Source organism: Protomyctophum parallelum, assembly GCF_964188405.1.
Source record: "Protomyctophum parallelum genome assembly, chromosome: 8".
NCBI lineage: Eukaryota > Metazoa > Chordata > Actinopteri > Myctophiformes > Myctophidae > Protomyctophum > Protomyctophum parallelum.
The window spans coordinates 9,836,092-9,853,758 of NC_139703.1; the positions used below are offsets into that span (position 1 = coordinate 9,836,092).

Genomic DNA, 17,667 nt, shown 5'->3' on the forward strand with positions numbered 1-17,667 from the left:
AGTACACCAGCTGGGTCCAGGACTGAGCTCACTGAAGCTCCAATCCCTGTTCTAGCAGACATCTGAAAACGGTAATGGTAGACTTTTGACTCTTACACTTATATGCTCACATGGCATGCCACTTGTGCCAGGATTTGATTATATTATATTATACTAAATGTATTTATTACAACTACTGTTACACAAAGCCATTTATTAATTGCCATATGCATTGAACAATTGTGTTTAACAAATTAAGTTACCATGCCTGTTGCATAACCCTAACAGAAGCTGTAGCACAGCTGTTACACTGAAACAATGCAGTGCCAGTAACCAAGTCAGTTTTCAAATAGTCAACCAGCCAATAGAGGGTATGCGCGTATCAACAAACCAGGAAGTTATGCCAGGAATGCCTACGGAGTGGCAAAAAAACTACATGGCCTTGACAGCCCATGCATCCAAACAGATGTCATATCTAATTGCATTAAACGACAATATTAAATTCAATTTGCCTGTAACTTCACCACTCGATTTGCCATTCACTTTATGCATGCACATACCCTGTATAAGTGATTAAGTAGGCATTCCTATTGTTTTAGATATGTAATATCCTTACTACACCAAATTGTCAAATACAAAACCTTGTAATCTCACTAACCATCATGGTATTATAATAAACTGGTGTTGCATTATACATGCCCCCTATTTTTTTAAAGTATTTAACTTCTACCCTCAAGTTCACAATTAGATGCATCAATAGTTGAAAATATACCACAATCTTTCAGTTTGTAAAACAGGTTTTATTACGTTCTGTTGACGAAGACAGCTGTTCTGATGTTATGAACAAGAGATCAATCCTCAAGAGTCATTTTGCAATGTTCCAGTGAGACATCCATAGCTGGTTGCCATGGGAAGCATGGTGTACTCAGGTTAGAACCAGGATTCAGCCTTCGTGCCTTCAATGAGGACAGCTCTACAGAATCCACTTCAGTGCTTGGATCATCAATGGGCTGCTAGCGTCGGCCATCATTGAAGGTTCAGACAGGATCAGCTGCAGGTGAAGAGAGACGATAGTCTACTTGGACCTCTGCCTCATCTTCCTCCTTTTACGCTTCAGCCTGTGGACAAAGCAGACAAAGGACATGAGTCAGAGAAAAACAGTGACCTTGACTTAAGCCAGGTTCATTAACTAAATTCAGGATGAGAAATTAAGTGACACTTCCAAGTAGGGTTGTGTGATAAATATCATCGTGATAAGATATTCAGAAATATCGTATACATCATGATAGTGAATACTTTAACGTTCTATAGCTCAATTTATACTTGTAGAACTACAGTTTCGTTAAAGTATTGGACTAAAATAAGTTTTTTTTTTAGTTTGTTACCTTGTAGGTTGTACCGTTAAGTAACTTTAATAACCCTAAAAACTATAAAATATGCATCATACTGCATGACATTATATTTTTCCATATTGCCCACCCCCAAGATTGTATGGCAAGAGGTTGCCTTTACATTCTGTACTGGAGCTAGGCCAATATTCTAGTATCAGATTTATGTGCCATTTCACTGTGAGCCAATTTAAAGGGCAGGTGCATGTAAAGTAGGATGGAATAGCTTTGAAATAGGGTGGTGCATGAAACCCACCCCCCCCCCCCCCCCCCCCCGGAGCAAAATCATAGCCAGCCAACTAGTCTGGGGAAGTAGATTAAACAGTCAAATCACATCTAATGCAGTAACCACAACTGTACAGAATGGCCATGTGCAGTACCCCAACTGTACAGAATGGCCATGTGCAGTACCCCAACTGTACAGAATGGCCATGTGCATTTAGAAAAATTCTTTACACCATTGTTGGGTTGTAGTTACAGATAGTGCTGTGAGGGGGGCCAGAAAATATAAGGAATTGAAAAAGACAGCTTCTCACAGGACAATATTTGAATCCAAATTAAGCTACATGGGGTCAAAAAATGGATAAATTGAAAATCAAATACTGAATCACACAACTTAAACTGCCGGCATGCACACAAACGCCTGCGTAATGTTAAATTAAACATGTTGGAAGTGAAAATAGCCCAGTTGATTTTCTTTTAGACATTACTGTGTGGCAGCATTAAGAAAACGACAGAAGCTGCCCATGCAGGCGGTACAAAGACAATGAAAATTCAAGAATTTGTTTGCCCATCAAAATTGTGGCTTTTCTAAATGGCCAGACCAGCCCCAATAATAAATAGCATATGTCTTACCTACGCATACGCTTCTTCCTCCACTGAAAGAGAAAAAAATGTGAATTATAGTACACAAATACACAGCTTACGGCATTAGCGGTATGTTAATAAGTTGCTCCCGCAAGGCTTTCAGGAGACACATCTAGTTCAGGTAATTATAAATATTATTCAAACGTGTTAACAAGCATTTTCCATCCAGTTGAAGTGACGCCGTTAGCCATTCTTTCAACTAAGATTTGGTGCAAGGGCTAGCGCGGCGGCACAGGCCTGCATGTGCACAACACGGTAGAAGTATAACAGTGGCCAAGTCAAATTCGATACTAAGAGCATAACTCGTAATATACTTGCACAGGTGGTACAAATACAGTATGAGGTGGCGAACTCGTTGCATTCAGAGGCTAGCTAACGCTACCGAAATGCATAGTTGCATTGTTTATTTGTGGATTGAAGGGGAAGTGCGTGTAAAAATCAAATTATCTCCCTTTACTCACCTTAGCTCTCATCTTGTGGAGACGGGTCTGTGAAAGAGAAATGAGAAAATATTATTAGATACAATGGATGGTTTGGAAAATGTGTAGATTAATTTGGATTCAGTTCGTGCCAAAAATCCAACCTTACCTCAGGGCAAGGAGAGCAGCTGAAAGAGGAAGTGACGGAGGGAGAGGGCGGTATTTATAAGTAGAGATGACATCATATTCAATCGCCAATACTTCGGCTAAATGGGAAATGTAGTCCATGTTGAGAAGCAATTATTCTAATTTCGTATTATTGTATTTTTTCTTTTGTTTTACTTAAAGCTGTAGAAAATACTTTAATACAGTGGTTAAAGGTATTTAATTGTGTATTCTTCTGTATATAAACAAAATACAACATTGACATTCAAACTAAATGACAGCAGCATCAGCAATGATGAAGAAGAACATTTTATTGACTATAAGGTTGAATGACTGTGACACATTTACGGAATAGTCTTTCCATGTGTGGATAGTGCAGTTTTGTATTACAATAACAATAGAGGATAATCACCCACGTGCTTTCCTTTGCATAAAGTAACAATGCTAGGGTGACCAGATGTTCCCCTTTGCGTGGGACAGTCCCTCATTGCCAGGACTTTTCAGGCGTTCCTGCAAGATGTGTTATTATTATGTCTGTTAAAATAACATGAGAAATATCCCCTAGGCTATGGTACCAAGTCGGCCATACCACCCATGACCAAAATTTGCATTTAAAACAAAATGTGAGACATCAGTTTGGATCTGATTCTGGTCACTAAAAGGTCATTGAGGTCTTTCCTGTTGTTCTGTAGCTGCTGTCTATGAGGTCTATAGTGGCTCAGTGCAGTGTGACAGGTTTGAACTGCATGGCCTAATTGTGTCTCTTTATAGACGGAGCTTGAAACAGAACCTGTATTCTCAGTTGAGATTCTGTTTGGTTTACATTACTGGTCAGGCTGCATTCAGGTGTTAAAATACCAACATAAGTCAGAAGTTCATGAGCCAGAGCTCCAAATGTGGGCTATGATTACCTAATCTGGTTTCCCAGGAGTTTTCGAGACGAGATTACCAAATGAGTAGGCAAAGCCATAGAAGACATTTTTTAAATCAGGCCTAAATGGGTTAATAGATTAAACTGTTTCAAGTAAAGTATTGTATGATGACCCTTCCACAGGAGTTTTTTGATATACATGTTATTTTTACCTAGGTGAATTGGATGACACATTTTAAGAAATTGTTATCGCCATGAAACTGAAAATGTACATTTAAATATGCAAATTAGGCATTATATAGGAAAACATACCATATTTTGCATAACGTTTCAGAATCAAAATCGGGAAAATGTGATATAGCCAGAGGCAACCTTCTTATTTAATGTTGTTTACATGTTAGAATCAAAGGTTTTAACTTTTAAGTAATAAGTCGCTAACCCCGTCCCGTCCCCCCTGTCCCACACAAGTGATACTTCTGCCCCTCAAATGAACACTTTGGATCTAGTCACCCTAAACAATGCTGTTAAGTAATTGTGTTTTGTAATACGTATACTTCCTATGAAGCCATTATACATTACATACATACATTTGTGTCCATATCACTACGCCCCAAAAAATAGTTCCATGTGATAGAGGGGTCAAAGTTGAACGAAAGTTCTGCTAATATTTTAGAAATAGTTCAACAATACAAATTACGTTAGTTTTGTGAATTAATTTACGTTTAATAAGTGCCCCCCACAAAATGACCGGAACTACTTAATAATCACCACAACCAAAGCAGAACTAATACAGTTGCAACCACTATATTAATGTCAAGTATTTCATACAACTTAAGTTAAAAAATTGTGAACTATCCCTTTTTAATGGGAAGTTTTAGTATCATGGTGTGTATATTGTGATGTTGATGCTGAAACAATAACCTATATTGTGCAAGCCCAGTTCCTAATGGTAATGTTTCTTCTGAGAGATGGTAGCTGCACACCTGAAACGATCATATCTCTACCCTCATCCTCTACTACGATTCCTGACTCTAGCAAAGTGGAAGGGGAGTTCAGATGGTCACCGTTGCTGCACAACACATACAAGACAAAGAGAAAGAGGCCACCTGTAAAGTGTTCCGAGCAGTAGCCTACACTTCTTGGCTTACAACAAAAGGCAATTTTCAGAGCTTGACAATTTACTGTGTCTACTAGACAAAAATGGGTCTGAAATTGGCACTGGCTTGCGCTCAGAATACAGCGGAGCACAAATAGCAAACTATATAGGTTTAGAAATGCGTACAAAAATCTGCAAAAGAATCCAAGCCATAGAAGGTAACATTTCAATTCTCGTAGATGAAACAACTAGACTGGGACCTGGAACTACACTGATTGTGTACCTCAAAGCTGAAATAGACAAGAGCTGTGACCCAGTGTTTCTGTTTCTAGATTTGATTGACCTTCCATATGCATATTTGAAGCAGCATTTAGTTTCATTTGTGAGGAAACCAATCACCAATGCAAGGGACATGGCAGTAAATGTATAGCTGCTTGTTCCCAAAAGTCAATCTAATGACAACACTTGCTGTCTTCCAACCTGGTACTGTACAAAGTATTGCTTAAATAACAATACATAATTACAAAGAGTCAAAGTGACAGCTTTTTATACAAACACACCAAATGAATTGTAATATTTCATAGCCCTTTAAGGCATGGTGTGGCAACATACATGTAGTTAACTATCACCTTTTGTTTGGGTCAAGGGAGCTTATGACTGTTATGTTTTGTGACTTTTTGAAAGACTGCAATGGTTCAGTGATGTTCTTTAGTCCAGTGATTCTCAAAATGGGGTCCCCAGAAAAGGTAGTTAATGTAGCATCTATCACAATAATTTTAACCACTTTATATTGGCTATTCAAAAATAGCAGATCATACAAGCCAGTGATTCACAAAATAGCTAAAATGTCTTTAAATGTCTTGATTGTGTCCGGTTACCAATTACCATTGTACTATTTGCAAACTGTTAATAAAGTATTAAATCAATCAAACAAACATGTCCTGGTGTAAGGATAACTATTTTGACTTAACTGTACAATAATAATGATGATAAAAAAATAATATAACAATGATAATAGGGTTATAGGTCAACTAAACTAAACCAGTTAAATAAACCACAACCACAACTTTCAATTATATTTTATTCTGCAGATAAATCATCATCAACAAAGTATAGATACAATGAAATTGTTCTTAAAAAAAAGACAAAATTTGTTCATTTCAATAAGTAAACATAAAAATACAGAGCTTGTATTCTGGCCATTTCTATTATAGTGTCCCCAACATTCAGTGCCATTATTTCTGAAAATACTCAGCGCTTATGTCTTATGTACTTATGTAGGCCTACCTATGTCCAAAAATATAGTATCAGCTTGTAACAGACAATAAAGTTGTGAGAGTCACGTGTTGACTTATTATTGTAACGTGAGTCATTGGCTACAGTATAATGCATAATTTATGCTTGTGGTCCAAGGAAGCATAAATCAAGCCTAAAGATGGCTGTTGATCACGCTCCGCCTTCCACAGTCCTTCATTTACACATTTTATAGGGAAGATAGAGGCTACATACTGCATTACCCAACTCCAAAACGACAGCTTATGTGTGCACAGCATTTTCCTTCAGGAACATCCTGCTATGCCAGTAGTCTGGATTGTCAAAAGATCTATCTCTGCCACGCGGATCACTGACTCCAACCCCAGCGTGCACTTTGACATAAGGGTCCAAACCGGATGCCCATGCCTCCGTACCTCCCGCTGCCCCGTCTTCCTCAACCTGTATGTTCTGATACTCCACTGTCTCCCCAGCTTCAGGGACGACCAGGGAGTCCATCTCCTCGTACTCGCACGCATCATCTGCTCTCCTTCCCTGCACTTTCAGGCCCTTTCTGTCTTGGAGAGCCTGCCGCAGCTTTGGCTGTCTGTTCGTGTACTGATAGGCATCATTCTCCATGTAGTCGTCATCCTCCATTTCTCTGTTGTGGGTCACTGTCTTTGGGTGAGGGGCGTCCTGTGTCGGGGGACAGTTGTCCTCGGATTCAGATCCTCTGATATCCATGTATTCGTATTCCACGTCGCGAGAGGTCTGCGGCTCTGGATCCAAAGTGCGATCTGTGCTGTTGTCCCCTGCCCCGTCTAGTACGGAGGGAGAGGAGCTTTGTCTCTTGCTCATCTTCAGCCAGGGACTGTTATCTCTGCGACCCAGACTGTTATGTCTGGTTTGGAGAGATGCTGCACACGCCCGTTTGTTCATATACTCGTATTCTTCTTCGTCTGGGTCATTCAAGGGAGAGTAAGCCTTGACTATGAGCCTGTCATGAGACATCGTGGCGTGGGAGCTGGATAGCAGGGTGTCTAGAAAATAAATAAATAAAGAGTTTGATAAAATATACTGTATTTACTATATTATATAGTTTATAATCTAAAGCCACTGTCGGGTGGAAACCTTGTATCTCCAAATTGTAGATCAGCTATTTTCACTATTGAGAACTTTCTAAAGTGAAAGTGGTAAAGTGTGTTGGTGGATTTCATAAATATACCAATGAAAATAATTAATAAGAGCTTGTAACTAAATAATAATACATTAGATCAATTGGAACGTTTTTTCTCTCCCATTTCCTGAAAATTAATAGTTTTGGATCCAAAAGGTTTCCGCCCGACACAATATATTATGAATTGGTTATTATAAAATATTGATATAGTGTTCTTATAGTTATTTATTAATTGTTTTGTTTTGTAAGGATTCAAATCCCTTCCCAATCCCTATGTACTGTACATTTTATTTTCATCCAACCATGTATTCTCATTGTTATATGCAATAAACAAAACTAAAGTTAGTAAAGGTCAAGAAAGATTGTGAACCGGCTGCTACCTTAGAGCTACCCTAGAAAACAACATCTCAAATACAGTAAATTAATGTGATTCTGTGATTTGCTGTCCATTCTACAATGGTAAATGAACTGCATTTATATATAGACCAGATGAGCTGTATCTGATTTTAACCACTTAAGCCCTATATTCTTCATTGTGTCATTGTATGATAAGGAATATATGAAAATAGCTGATCTACAAATCGTAATGCGATGCTTTGTGAGATTGCAGATCTGTATATATACATTTACTTTTAAACACATTTTAAATTTGAGGCTTTTTCTGTATATTAATGAAATAGTTAGTATAACATACATGTATATAACGACGCAATGATGACATAGCTCTGTTTACACAATGCTGTACCCACTCCAACTGTTTTTTTGAAAATGTCTGAAACCTTTTGCCTATAATGTGACATGCCCAAAGTGAGACGCTATAGGGTTAACGTGGTTTAAAGGCACACCTCTTTCCGGGCTGTCTCCAGGGAGCACATATTCATTCAGGTCTTCCTCCTCCATGTCTGGGGACGGAGTCTCGGATGGTCCACCAGACATGCTGTCCCTCTGGGACATGTAGGCACTGTCCTCGCGGTGATGCTTTCTCCTGCACGGGCTGCCGGTCAGGGACAGGGACAGGTCCTCGGTCATCTCCAGCTCCACCACCGTGCCACGGCCCTCCGAGCTCTCGGACACGGTCCGCGCTGAGTCGAGCCGGGAGCGTGACTGCCAAGAGGAGGACTGCTAAGGAAATGGAAGCAAAATGTGCATTAGGGAAAAAGGATTGACATACACTTACTGTAGATGTAGGCCTGTCACATCATTATCTAATCGCAATTATCTTTTTGCATAATCGTCCATTTCCAGTTGAAAAAGTGTCATCTATTTTAAAACATTTAAAAAGAATAGTGGAAATAGCAGAATTCATGTTTTTTAAGTATAAGTAGTATAAGTAAGTATAGGCCACCTTTTCTTTACCAAACATAATGATTCATAATGTTCCTATGTTCCTATGTTCAACGACAACGCAATTAAATAATGTAATTGCAATTATTTGTGTGATGATTTATTGTCAACTTAAATGATACCAATATTGACAAGACTTGTTTATAAACATTGAATGAGGAAAACTGATAAATACAAATGGGGCTAAATTATGATGAATAATAATAAACTTTACTTAAAATGCACTTTCAGAAACATGGTTACAAAGTGCTTTGTGATGACATGGCTTCCAGCTGAAAAATGGACTGTAGTCTAGTCTGTTTGACATACAGGAATTTATTTTGTCTTCCCTTCACCACTATTATCGCAAACCACTCACCTGTCCTGGGTTGTTATCAACACCTGGGGTCATAGGCAGGTATCCAGCCAGATTCGGTGTAAGAACCACCTTTGGAAGAAGAAATATGAGAAAGGTAGAGACAGAGGGGAGAATTGTCACAAGGATAAACCATAATAGAAACAAGTCATTATTGTCTTCGTCCTAGTATTGCGGCTGATAGCAACCCCCAATAAGCCAATCAGCCGGCAGTCTAAGCATGGGAGAAGAAAGGTGTGTGACGCTTTCTAGGCCTGAAAAGTTGCAATGCGAAAATGGAAGCCATCGTTCTCACGATAATAAAACTCTAACCATTTTTGTAAAAAAAATCTGCCTAACGATGATGTCACTGGTGGACGGGTTTCTGAACTGCCCACAGCCCTCCTATGAGACATAATTGTGCCATTTTATCATGATTATTAGTGAGGACCTATTATATGAAAATAGGTTGAAAAGTGGTGAAGTGGTCCTTTAACAGTGAGCAAAATATGAAATGCGGTCAACACAAAATATCTCTCCCATCTCACCCTATACCCCCACGGCCAAGCCAGCCTTTTAAGGTGAGCAGGTGAGGACCGTCATTTGTAACCTGCTGGAAGCCACCCGCAGAGACACTTCCACCAATGCCTACTTTTATCACTAACTAATCAATCAGTGCACAAATACAAAAATAGCTGCAAGCAGCGATAAGACGGGGCCAAGCCATAAAGTAAGGGTCCAGACTATAATTGATACAATCATATAATTGGGAGATCTAAAGGTCAGAGGTCTTTTGACGAATTACTAGTGTGAGATTCAGTTCTTGACCGTTTTCCATGACCCTCTACCATATTGCCGAATTCCGTGGAAAGCGACAGCACAGAACTGCCACCACTGCAAAAAGTGGCGGAAGAAAGAAACACAACAGGGGCCTTCGGTCCTTCGGGCTTGGCCGCTTGGCCCCTAAATATAAACAGCATTTTGCTCCTACACCTACTCTGTGACTGTCCATTCTAGAGAGACGAGACAGGCTCCTGGAAGGTGCCAAGTAGTGAGGAGACGTGGTCATCATGACATCCTCCAGTCCTGGTTCGTTCTGGTCCTCCAGGTCACCATCCAGGTCATCCAGGTCCACACTCCGCTGGTGCTGCTCATCTGGGGCCGGGTCTTGTGTGTTGCACTCCCCCTAGTGGAGTAGAGAGATTACCTATAAGTAACCAAACACCAGCATAATGACCATTGTGTACCTAATATTAAAGCCGCCTAAAGCTTCTAAACTTGGTAAACATTACCTCAGTTGACTCTCTACTTGGTTCGCCCTTTCCCCTCTACCACAAATCTCATTTCATCAAGTGTTAATGGGTGTGCCTGTGCTACATTAACGTAGCTTCTGTTCATGAAAAATAATCATTACATACTGTATGTGCTGATGCTGACAGGATGTGCCTTACTTTGATTACAAGATAGCGGGGCGGGTCTCTGGCCATTCTGGTAAACTCGCTAGCCAGTTCCTTGAAGGTTGGACGGACATTCTCATCAATCATCCAACCTGGAATAAAGAGTCATATGTCACTGTTAGACCATCAATACCATGTTGTTTCAGCAAATACAAATAATGAGTTTCGGAAACTATAATTTATCAACTGCAGAGAAAACGGCATCAAAGGAACTTATGGACTCTAAAGACTTGGGAGACAAGGGAGGGGCTATTTGCATCCAAGATGCTGACAAATATAAAGCAGAAATTCTCTCCCAACTGTCTAATGATAAAGTCTATAAGAAATTTAAATACTCCCTTAGAGCATTGTATTTGTAGTTAACACCTATGCATGTAGTTGGTGTCATTTACAGAGACAGCTGAATAGAGGACAATGTAGGAGGGTGGGGCACTTACACTTGACCATGACCATGTAGACATCGATTGTGCAGATCTGAGGCTGCGACAGGCGCTCGCCTTTTTCCAGTAGATCAGGAACTTCCTGAGGGCGCATAGCTGCGTACGGCTCTGCCCCATATGACATCATCTCCCATATTGTCACACCTGAACGAAGATATTTTTAGGTTAAAAGGGTATCTTAAAAACAAAGAAAAGGAACTGCACACTGTCAGAAACTTTGCAAAAACGTTTTATTTTTATTTTATTAATTAGATGTTTCGGTTGTTAGACCTTCATCAGGAAGGACATCGGGACGTCCTGAAGATACCCTTTTATTATATGCACTTTTGTCCTATGCACTTGTCTCCAACCTTTTGAGGTTGCACTGATATACATGACATATTACATGAGGATATGTTCATGTGGATATGTTCGTCTGTGTGAACTCTAAGTGGTTCATTTTTGCACCTTATGTCTAATCATATATATTGTATACAACCTGCCGCTATGTGGACCTACCAATGATGTGTTACCACCTTTGCATGCGTAACCTCAAGTACATACTGATCAACTTTGTTTTATGCTATGTGTGTGTACATGTGGATAGCTTCATCCTTTTATGTTCTCTTTGACATGCTTATTTAATTTTTCTATCTCTCTCTCTCTCTGTACCCTCCCTCTGACCTACTTCTTTATCTTTACACCTGTAAACCAGTGATGTGACAATAAAGCTGATTCTGAGATACATACCAATATGTGTAATAGTGTAATAGAGTTTAATAGAGTAAGGAGATCAGCACAACACTCACCATAGCTCCAGACATCACTTTGATGTGTGTATCTGCGAAACAAGATGCTCTCCAAAGCCATCCATTTGATTGGGGTCTAAAATATAAATATATATTTTAAATAATAATTGTATTGATAGCATTAACACACACTAAATAAATAACGAATGCATGAATTGTCAAGGAATGTCAGCGGATAATTGCTACTGGAGATTTTAACAGTGAACTAGAATTAGAATTAGAACATCTGCCAACTATCTTTAAGATCAAGAATCTGTGTCAAAGACTCTCGTGGACCTTGATCTGATACTTCAGCCTACCACGATGAACTACCATATCTTTATTGGAAAGACACACACCTTGACCTCGTTGTAAAAGTATTTCTTTTCATCTGGGTAGAGCAAGTCTGCGATGCCATAGTCTGAGATCTGGACGATGTAATCATTCTTCAGGAGCACATTTCTGGCTGCCAGGTTCCTGTGAACCATCCTGTTCTCCTCCAAGTAATACATGCCCTGCAGAGGTGGGAAAAAGTACTCAAATGTATCAATACTGCAATATAGAAATACTAGTCTACAAGTAAACGTTTAGAATTCAAAATTTACTTGAGTAAAAGTAAATAATGAATTGCATTTTTATAGCGCTTTTCCAAGTGCTCAAAGCGCTTTACAATGGTACATTCATTCATAGGCCTCACTCACACCTTTCGATCTAGCATACAACATTGATGCATGCTAGATGTAAGCAAGATGTAAGTGTCATGGCCGCCCCAATGCATTTCCAATGGAAGTCACATGGTTTGATACAACATTTTGGACTACAAGCTGTTGTATGGCTTTCGGCTGTGTTTCGACTGCCCCCCTCCCCCTCATACAACACAAATGTTGTGTCAAACCATGTGACTCCCAATTTACAATTTACAATTTAGGCATTTAGCAGACGCTCTTAATCCAGAGCGATTTACATTTAAGCAAGAACAAAAACATGGGAATACATCACATAAAAGCATTTATCATGAAACATGCGTAAGCTAAGAAAGTAACAGTGGAATATCTATATAATGAAACTATACATACACTATACATATAAACTATACATATTTACTACTATGCTATACATATGTACTATGGCGTGCTGTGACTATATACAATACAATTATAGTGCTGTCTACATAACATGCTATAAGTCTGTGTCAAATGCTATCTAAGCCAACAGAAATGCTATCTAAGGGGTTAGGGTAAGTGCTATGGGCCATGATGGAGTCTGAAAAGGTGGGTTTTCAGGCTACGGCGGAAGATTGGGAGTGATGCTGCAGTTCTGACTGCAATGGGAAGTGCATTCCACAGTTTTGGAGCCCATTGGAAATGCATTGGGGCAAGATGTATCACACCCTTTGTATACAACAAGCATACATCAGTCTGTTGCGAAGGTGTGAGTGAGGCCTGAGTGAGGCCATACATTGGGAGGTGAAGCGTACAAAAGTATTGGTATAAAAATGTATTTAAAGTACCCAAAAGTTAAAGTACTCATGCATACAAATCTTTTGAAAATAGCAGATCTGGCTGAAATGTATATAGGGCTGAAGTGGTTAATGCATAATAAATGTAGTGGAGTATAAGTATTGGAAATTGGAAATACTCAAGTCAAGTACAAATACCTCCAAATTGTAGTACCATGGATTCCTCAGTGTTATTAGCATGTTACCTTTGCAATCTGCACACACCAGTTGAGCAGCCTCTGGGGGCTGAGGCAGTCCCTACGCTTCCGAATGTGCTCCAGCAAAGATCCGTGTGTGCTGAGTTGGGTGACAAGTTGCAGACTGGCACCCGGGCAGATACCTAAGATCCTGACTACATGAGTATGGTCCAGGCTGCCTATGGCCAACATGTGCTGTAGTAGGCAAAAGCAAAAAGCAGATACTGTTTAAAGGTTAGGCTAAATAACTATTACAAAAATAAATAATAATACAAATTTAAAATGAAATAAAAAATACAAATGAACTATTAAATGTTAATTTGGTGGGGAGGGTGGGTTCTCTCACATCTGTAACCTCATGGAAGGTCTGTCGTCCAGTGCGATCATGAATGATCTTTATGGCCACAGGAAGCTTCACCGTATCGCCTTCAGGAATCCAAATACCCTGTGAAAACGTACTCAAATGTTTTACTTAAGAATGTGCCGTTTCACAAGTTAGCATAAGTCTAAAATGTTAAACATAAAAAAGTTTGAAAATAGCAGATTTACAGGCTCATCGTGATGTGTTGTTGTGACCTTGTAAGTTTAAATAGGACTGAAGTGGTAAATGTTTGTTTAGTAACTAAAGTTTTCAAATAATTATTTGTCTCTGAGATGTGTTGGAGTAGGAGTGAAAGTATTGGAAATTGGAATTACTCAAGTAAAATACAAATACCTCAAAATTATGTGCGATGTACTGAAGTACTGTACTTTAAGTAAATGTACTTGCTTTCCACCACTGTTAAAATGTGTTACGAATGAGAAGAGCATTGAACAGGACGGTTGATGTCAGGCAGTACCTTATGGACAGAGCCAAAGATACCATTCCCCAGCAGCTTGATCTTACCTTATGGACAGAGCCAAAGATCCCATTCCCCAGCAGCTTGATCTTACGCAGCTCTGAAGGCTTCAGGATCCGAGCATGAACTTTGGCTCCTTTCTCACTCGGGTCCAGTGGCTCAAAGCTCTATTATGTATAAAAGAGACCATGCATGCTAATACACACTAATCCAGTTGAAACGCTGACTGCAGCATAATGAAATGCAAACAGAACTCGGACTTACTTCTCCACTCGCCATGTATCTCCTCATGGCTCGTTTGCGACGGATGGCCAGACCTCGGCGGTACAGAATAACCAAAGCAAAGATGGCAAATCCAACAAAGAGCAACGCGATCACTCCTAGCACTATTCCTGTAGTTTGACTGGATGGAGACAAAACAAGGAATGTGTAAATATCAGCAGTCGATACTTTGTAAGTTATTTATTTCGATGTCAATGTGAATTCATTTTTTCATTGAAAGGAGCTAGGGTCTTTACCCCGATATGGATCTGGAGGGACCCAAACAGTCCCCGATTCCTGGATCTGAGCATCTGAATGCAAAATACAGAATAAAAGGGAAATTCAAAACACACATACAGACTATATATTTTCATATAATCATATCAACAAACATTGTAGCATACAAAGTTGATGAAAACATGATGAAAATGATCAAACTAACAGACACACATGCACGCACACACGCGCGTGTGCACACACACACACACACACACACACACACACCCGTTGTAACTGCCATCGTTAACACACACACATACCCCTGGGTACAATTGGCGTGGCAGGGACACACACACACACACACATACCCCTGGGTACAATTGGCGTGGCAGGGTTCGCAGCGCTGTTGTTTGTTGGGGTATTTAAATATGACTCCCTCCCCTCCCATCACTCCCTCGGGACAAGAGGACACACAGTGTGGACCGTCTCTGAGACTGGCACACGCCACACACTCATCTGCTCCCTGCAGAGAGGAGGAAGAGCAGTGGAACAACAGATCATCATCAGTAACAACAGATCATCATCAGTAACAACAGATCATCATCAGTAACAACAGATCATCATCTGCTCCCTGCAGAGAGGAGGAAGAGCAGTGTAACAACAGATCAGCATCAGTCATCACCATGCTGGCTTGTGGTCAAAAGTCGATTTTTGCCATGGACGTACAAATGAGTGGACAATAATATGAGCAGAAACACACAAAGAGCTTAAATGACCTTTACAGGTTTGTAACTCTGTAACTCTGAGAGTGCACAAATGGAACCAAATGGACTCCTAATGTGCCATAGTAAATCAGTAAGTGGAGACTGACATTCAGTAATTGGGTCTTATGATCAAAATAAGATCATTATAATGTTATGTAAAAACGGACAAGGGCAGGCCAAGTACATTTGTCCGTGACACACTGATGACCCCTGCAAAGGATAGGAACAATGGAAAGAGCTATACCAGAGTTAACTTCTAAGTTATGTCTGGGGATTAATGTAATAATTAATCTGCCTGTGCTGTATACCTTAACCGCTTTCAATCTGGGCTCTCAATTTTGGGTATGTCATTATAGATGAACATTTTCCCCCAATTTTCACAATACTGTCATTCAATAATTTCAACAAAAATAGAATAATAGCAGAGGTTTGAGAGTGGTTAACATAAAATATGTGTCTGACATATTGCCACTAGGTGGGAGCAATTCTCCTGTTCTAACAATCGCTATACTTGAAGAACCTGACTTTTGTTTGTTCTCTGACTTAGTTTTCAACCTGATTGTCAAACTAATGGCGTCAGTTAGCTGGAGGGTGAAGGTGAGGCACATACCGGCCCAGTGCAGGTCACTTTTCCCTCTTGCACTGCACACTCAGTGTGACAAGGCATACACTCTCCTTCTGCAGTGGCAAACTCACGCCTCCCCCTGGATAAACACACAGACAGACAGAGACGAGAGACATAATATTATGTCAAAACACAGTACAGGGGAAGCCAATATACAGAAAATGAAAAAAGATATAAGTTACATCAGGGATCATCGCCATGCTGGCTTGTGGTGGACATTTTGGTCAAAATTAAATTTTTGCCATGGACACTCAAGTTATGGGTGTCCTTGCTAATAAAACATCTGAGACCAACTAGTACTATTTGGACTACAAATATGCCATAGCGTAGTCATAGTAGGTGTCATACATATTCTGATGAAAACCTGGAGACTTGGCATTCGGTAATTGGGTGTTATGATCAACATAATAACATTATAATGGTGTGTAAAAAAAGAAAATCAATCATTTGCCGATTTGTTGATGACCCCTGGGCTACATACTGTAAAACAAAACAGTTTTCTAATTGTTACGTTTTGAAGACTGACCCGGTGTAGAACATGCACTGTTGCACGCAGGTTCCTCCTCGGCTGTAGTTCTTGCAGGACAGACACTGGTCCGGTCCAGGACCCCAACAGCCATCAGAGGAGCACAGCAGGTCACACACATGACCTTCTGCAACTACACACACACACACCATGAGACCAAAGCTGATGAGGAATGAACATCAATTTGCGCAAATTGTGTCACTCATCGAAAAGAGAGATCTACGAGCTCTCAATGTTTTGTAGCGTGATGCGTGAGCTTTCATATTTTACTATTGTCATTGCGTGACATCATCTACTAAAGGCCTATTTATTTTAGCTGTTACTGTAAAAACAAGAGAGATGTGTTTGGGTAAGCGGTGCGTGGCTTATCACCACAGCATGATGTCATGTTGTTGTTTTTGATAGTCACCTTATCACCTAATCATCTTCTGTTTCTTTAGCGTGAGGCGGTACATCCCCCAGCCATGATGTACAAGTAAACCTACTAGACATGACGCAACTTTGCTCCCAATCCTATTCAACCCTTGATGCTAAGTGCGAAGCAGGGTGGCACTACTGGGCACAATATACAGTAGTCTTTGGTTTTAGAGATTTACATTTGTAAATGTAATTCAGGGTGGATTTAGGGTTATTTACAGGTCACCCTGAGCCAAACTGGTTTGAGAACCACTGCTTTGGATTGATGTTTAATTCTATGTTTGTCTTCAGTCTCTAGTTGAGTCAGTTGACCTTTCAGAGACTGACATGTTATTAGTCTAACCGTAATTATGTCAATTGCTTCCAACTTGACCTGACTTACCACATTGGCTATGTGCTTGATTCTCCTTGACGTCGGTGTTCTTCTGACGTCGCAGGGGCCGGGAGCTGCCGCTAAAAATGCGTGTCCAGTTGACGGTGTCATGGTAGCACAGCAATTTGTTTCCTGAGACGTAGATATTGCCATCGTTTATTCTGCGTAGTGATCGCAGGCCCAGGGAGGTGATAGATGGAATCTTCACCACCAGTAGAGAGTAACCCCTGAAAATGCAGGGTGTGGGGTTTAATTGTCGATTAAATGAAAGAAACTTATTCTCATATGGTTACTATAAATAGCAAGAGTGATATTGTGTCTGTGTTAAAATTTAATTTACAATTATATAATTTTTACAATTAACCCAGTGTTTACTCAGATCCCAATCAGTCA

General features: G+C 40.0%; 1 protein-coding gene and 1 long non-coding RNA gene across 4 annotated transcripts in view; both read right to left on the reverse strand.

Moving 5' to 3' along the window:
* Positions 1-758: 758 nt before the first annotated feature.
* Positions 759-2,859, reverse strand: LOC310862849. The gene is made up of 4 exons (XR_014569632.1): positions 2,823-2,859; positions 2,696-2,722; positions 2,223-2,245; positions 759-1,097 (listed from the first exon to the last, which is right to left on the reverse strand). It is a non-coding gene; the product is annotated as an uncharacterized lncRNA (long non-coding RNA).
* A 2,990-nt stretch (positions 2,860-5,849) lies between these two features.
* The window catches only part of erbb3a (erb-b2 receptor tyrosine kinase 3a), a 33,422-nt gene continuing 21,604 nt past the window's right edge, over positions 5,850-17,667 (reverse strand). For 2 of the 3 annotated variants that reach the window (XM_083771949.1, XM_083771947.1), the window contains 17 exons: positions 17,284-17,501; positions 16,485-16,617; positions 15,944-16,037; positions 14,938-15,092; positions 14,608-14,661; positions 14,354-14,492; positions 14,137-14,256; positions 13,597-13,695; positions 13,260-13,445; positions 11,915-12,070; positions 11,577-11,652; positions 10,786-10,932; positions 10,343-10,440; positions 9,889-10,077; positions 8,916-8,984; positions 8,059-8,335; positions 5,850-7,076 (listed from right to left, as the gene is read on the reverse strand). In XM_083771949.1, coding sequence (XP_083628075.1) covers positions 6,322-7,076; positions 8,059-8,335; positions 8,916-8,984; positions 9,889-10,077; positions 10,343-10,440; positions 10,786-10,932; positions 11,577-11,652; positions 11,915-12,070; positions 13,260-13,445; positions 13,597-13,695; positions 14,137-14,256; positions 14,354-14,492; positions 14,608-14,661; positions 14,938-15,092; positions 15,944-16,037; positions 16,485-16,617; positions 17,284-17,501 — 2,965 coding nt within the window. In that variant the 3' untranslated portion in view covers positions 5,850-6,321. The remainder of the gene's footprint in view (positions 7,077-8,058; positions 8,336-8,915; positions 8,985-9,888; positions 10,078-10,342; positions 10,441-10,785; positions 10,933-11,576; positions 11,653-11,914; positions 12,071-13,259; positions 13,446-13,596; positions 13,696-14,136; positions 14,257-14,353; positions 14,493-14,607; positions 14,662-14,937; positions 15,093-15,943; positions 16,038-16,484; positions 16,618-17,283; positions 17,502-17,667) is intronic. The other variant, XM_083771948.1, reaches the window with a different exon arrangement.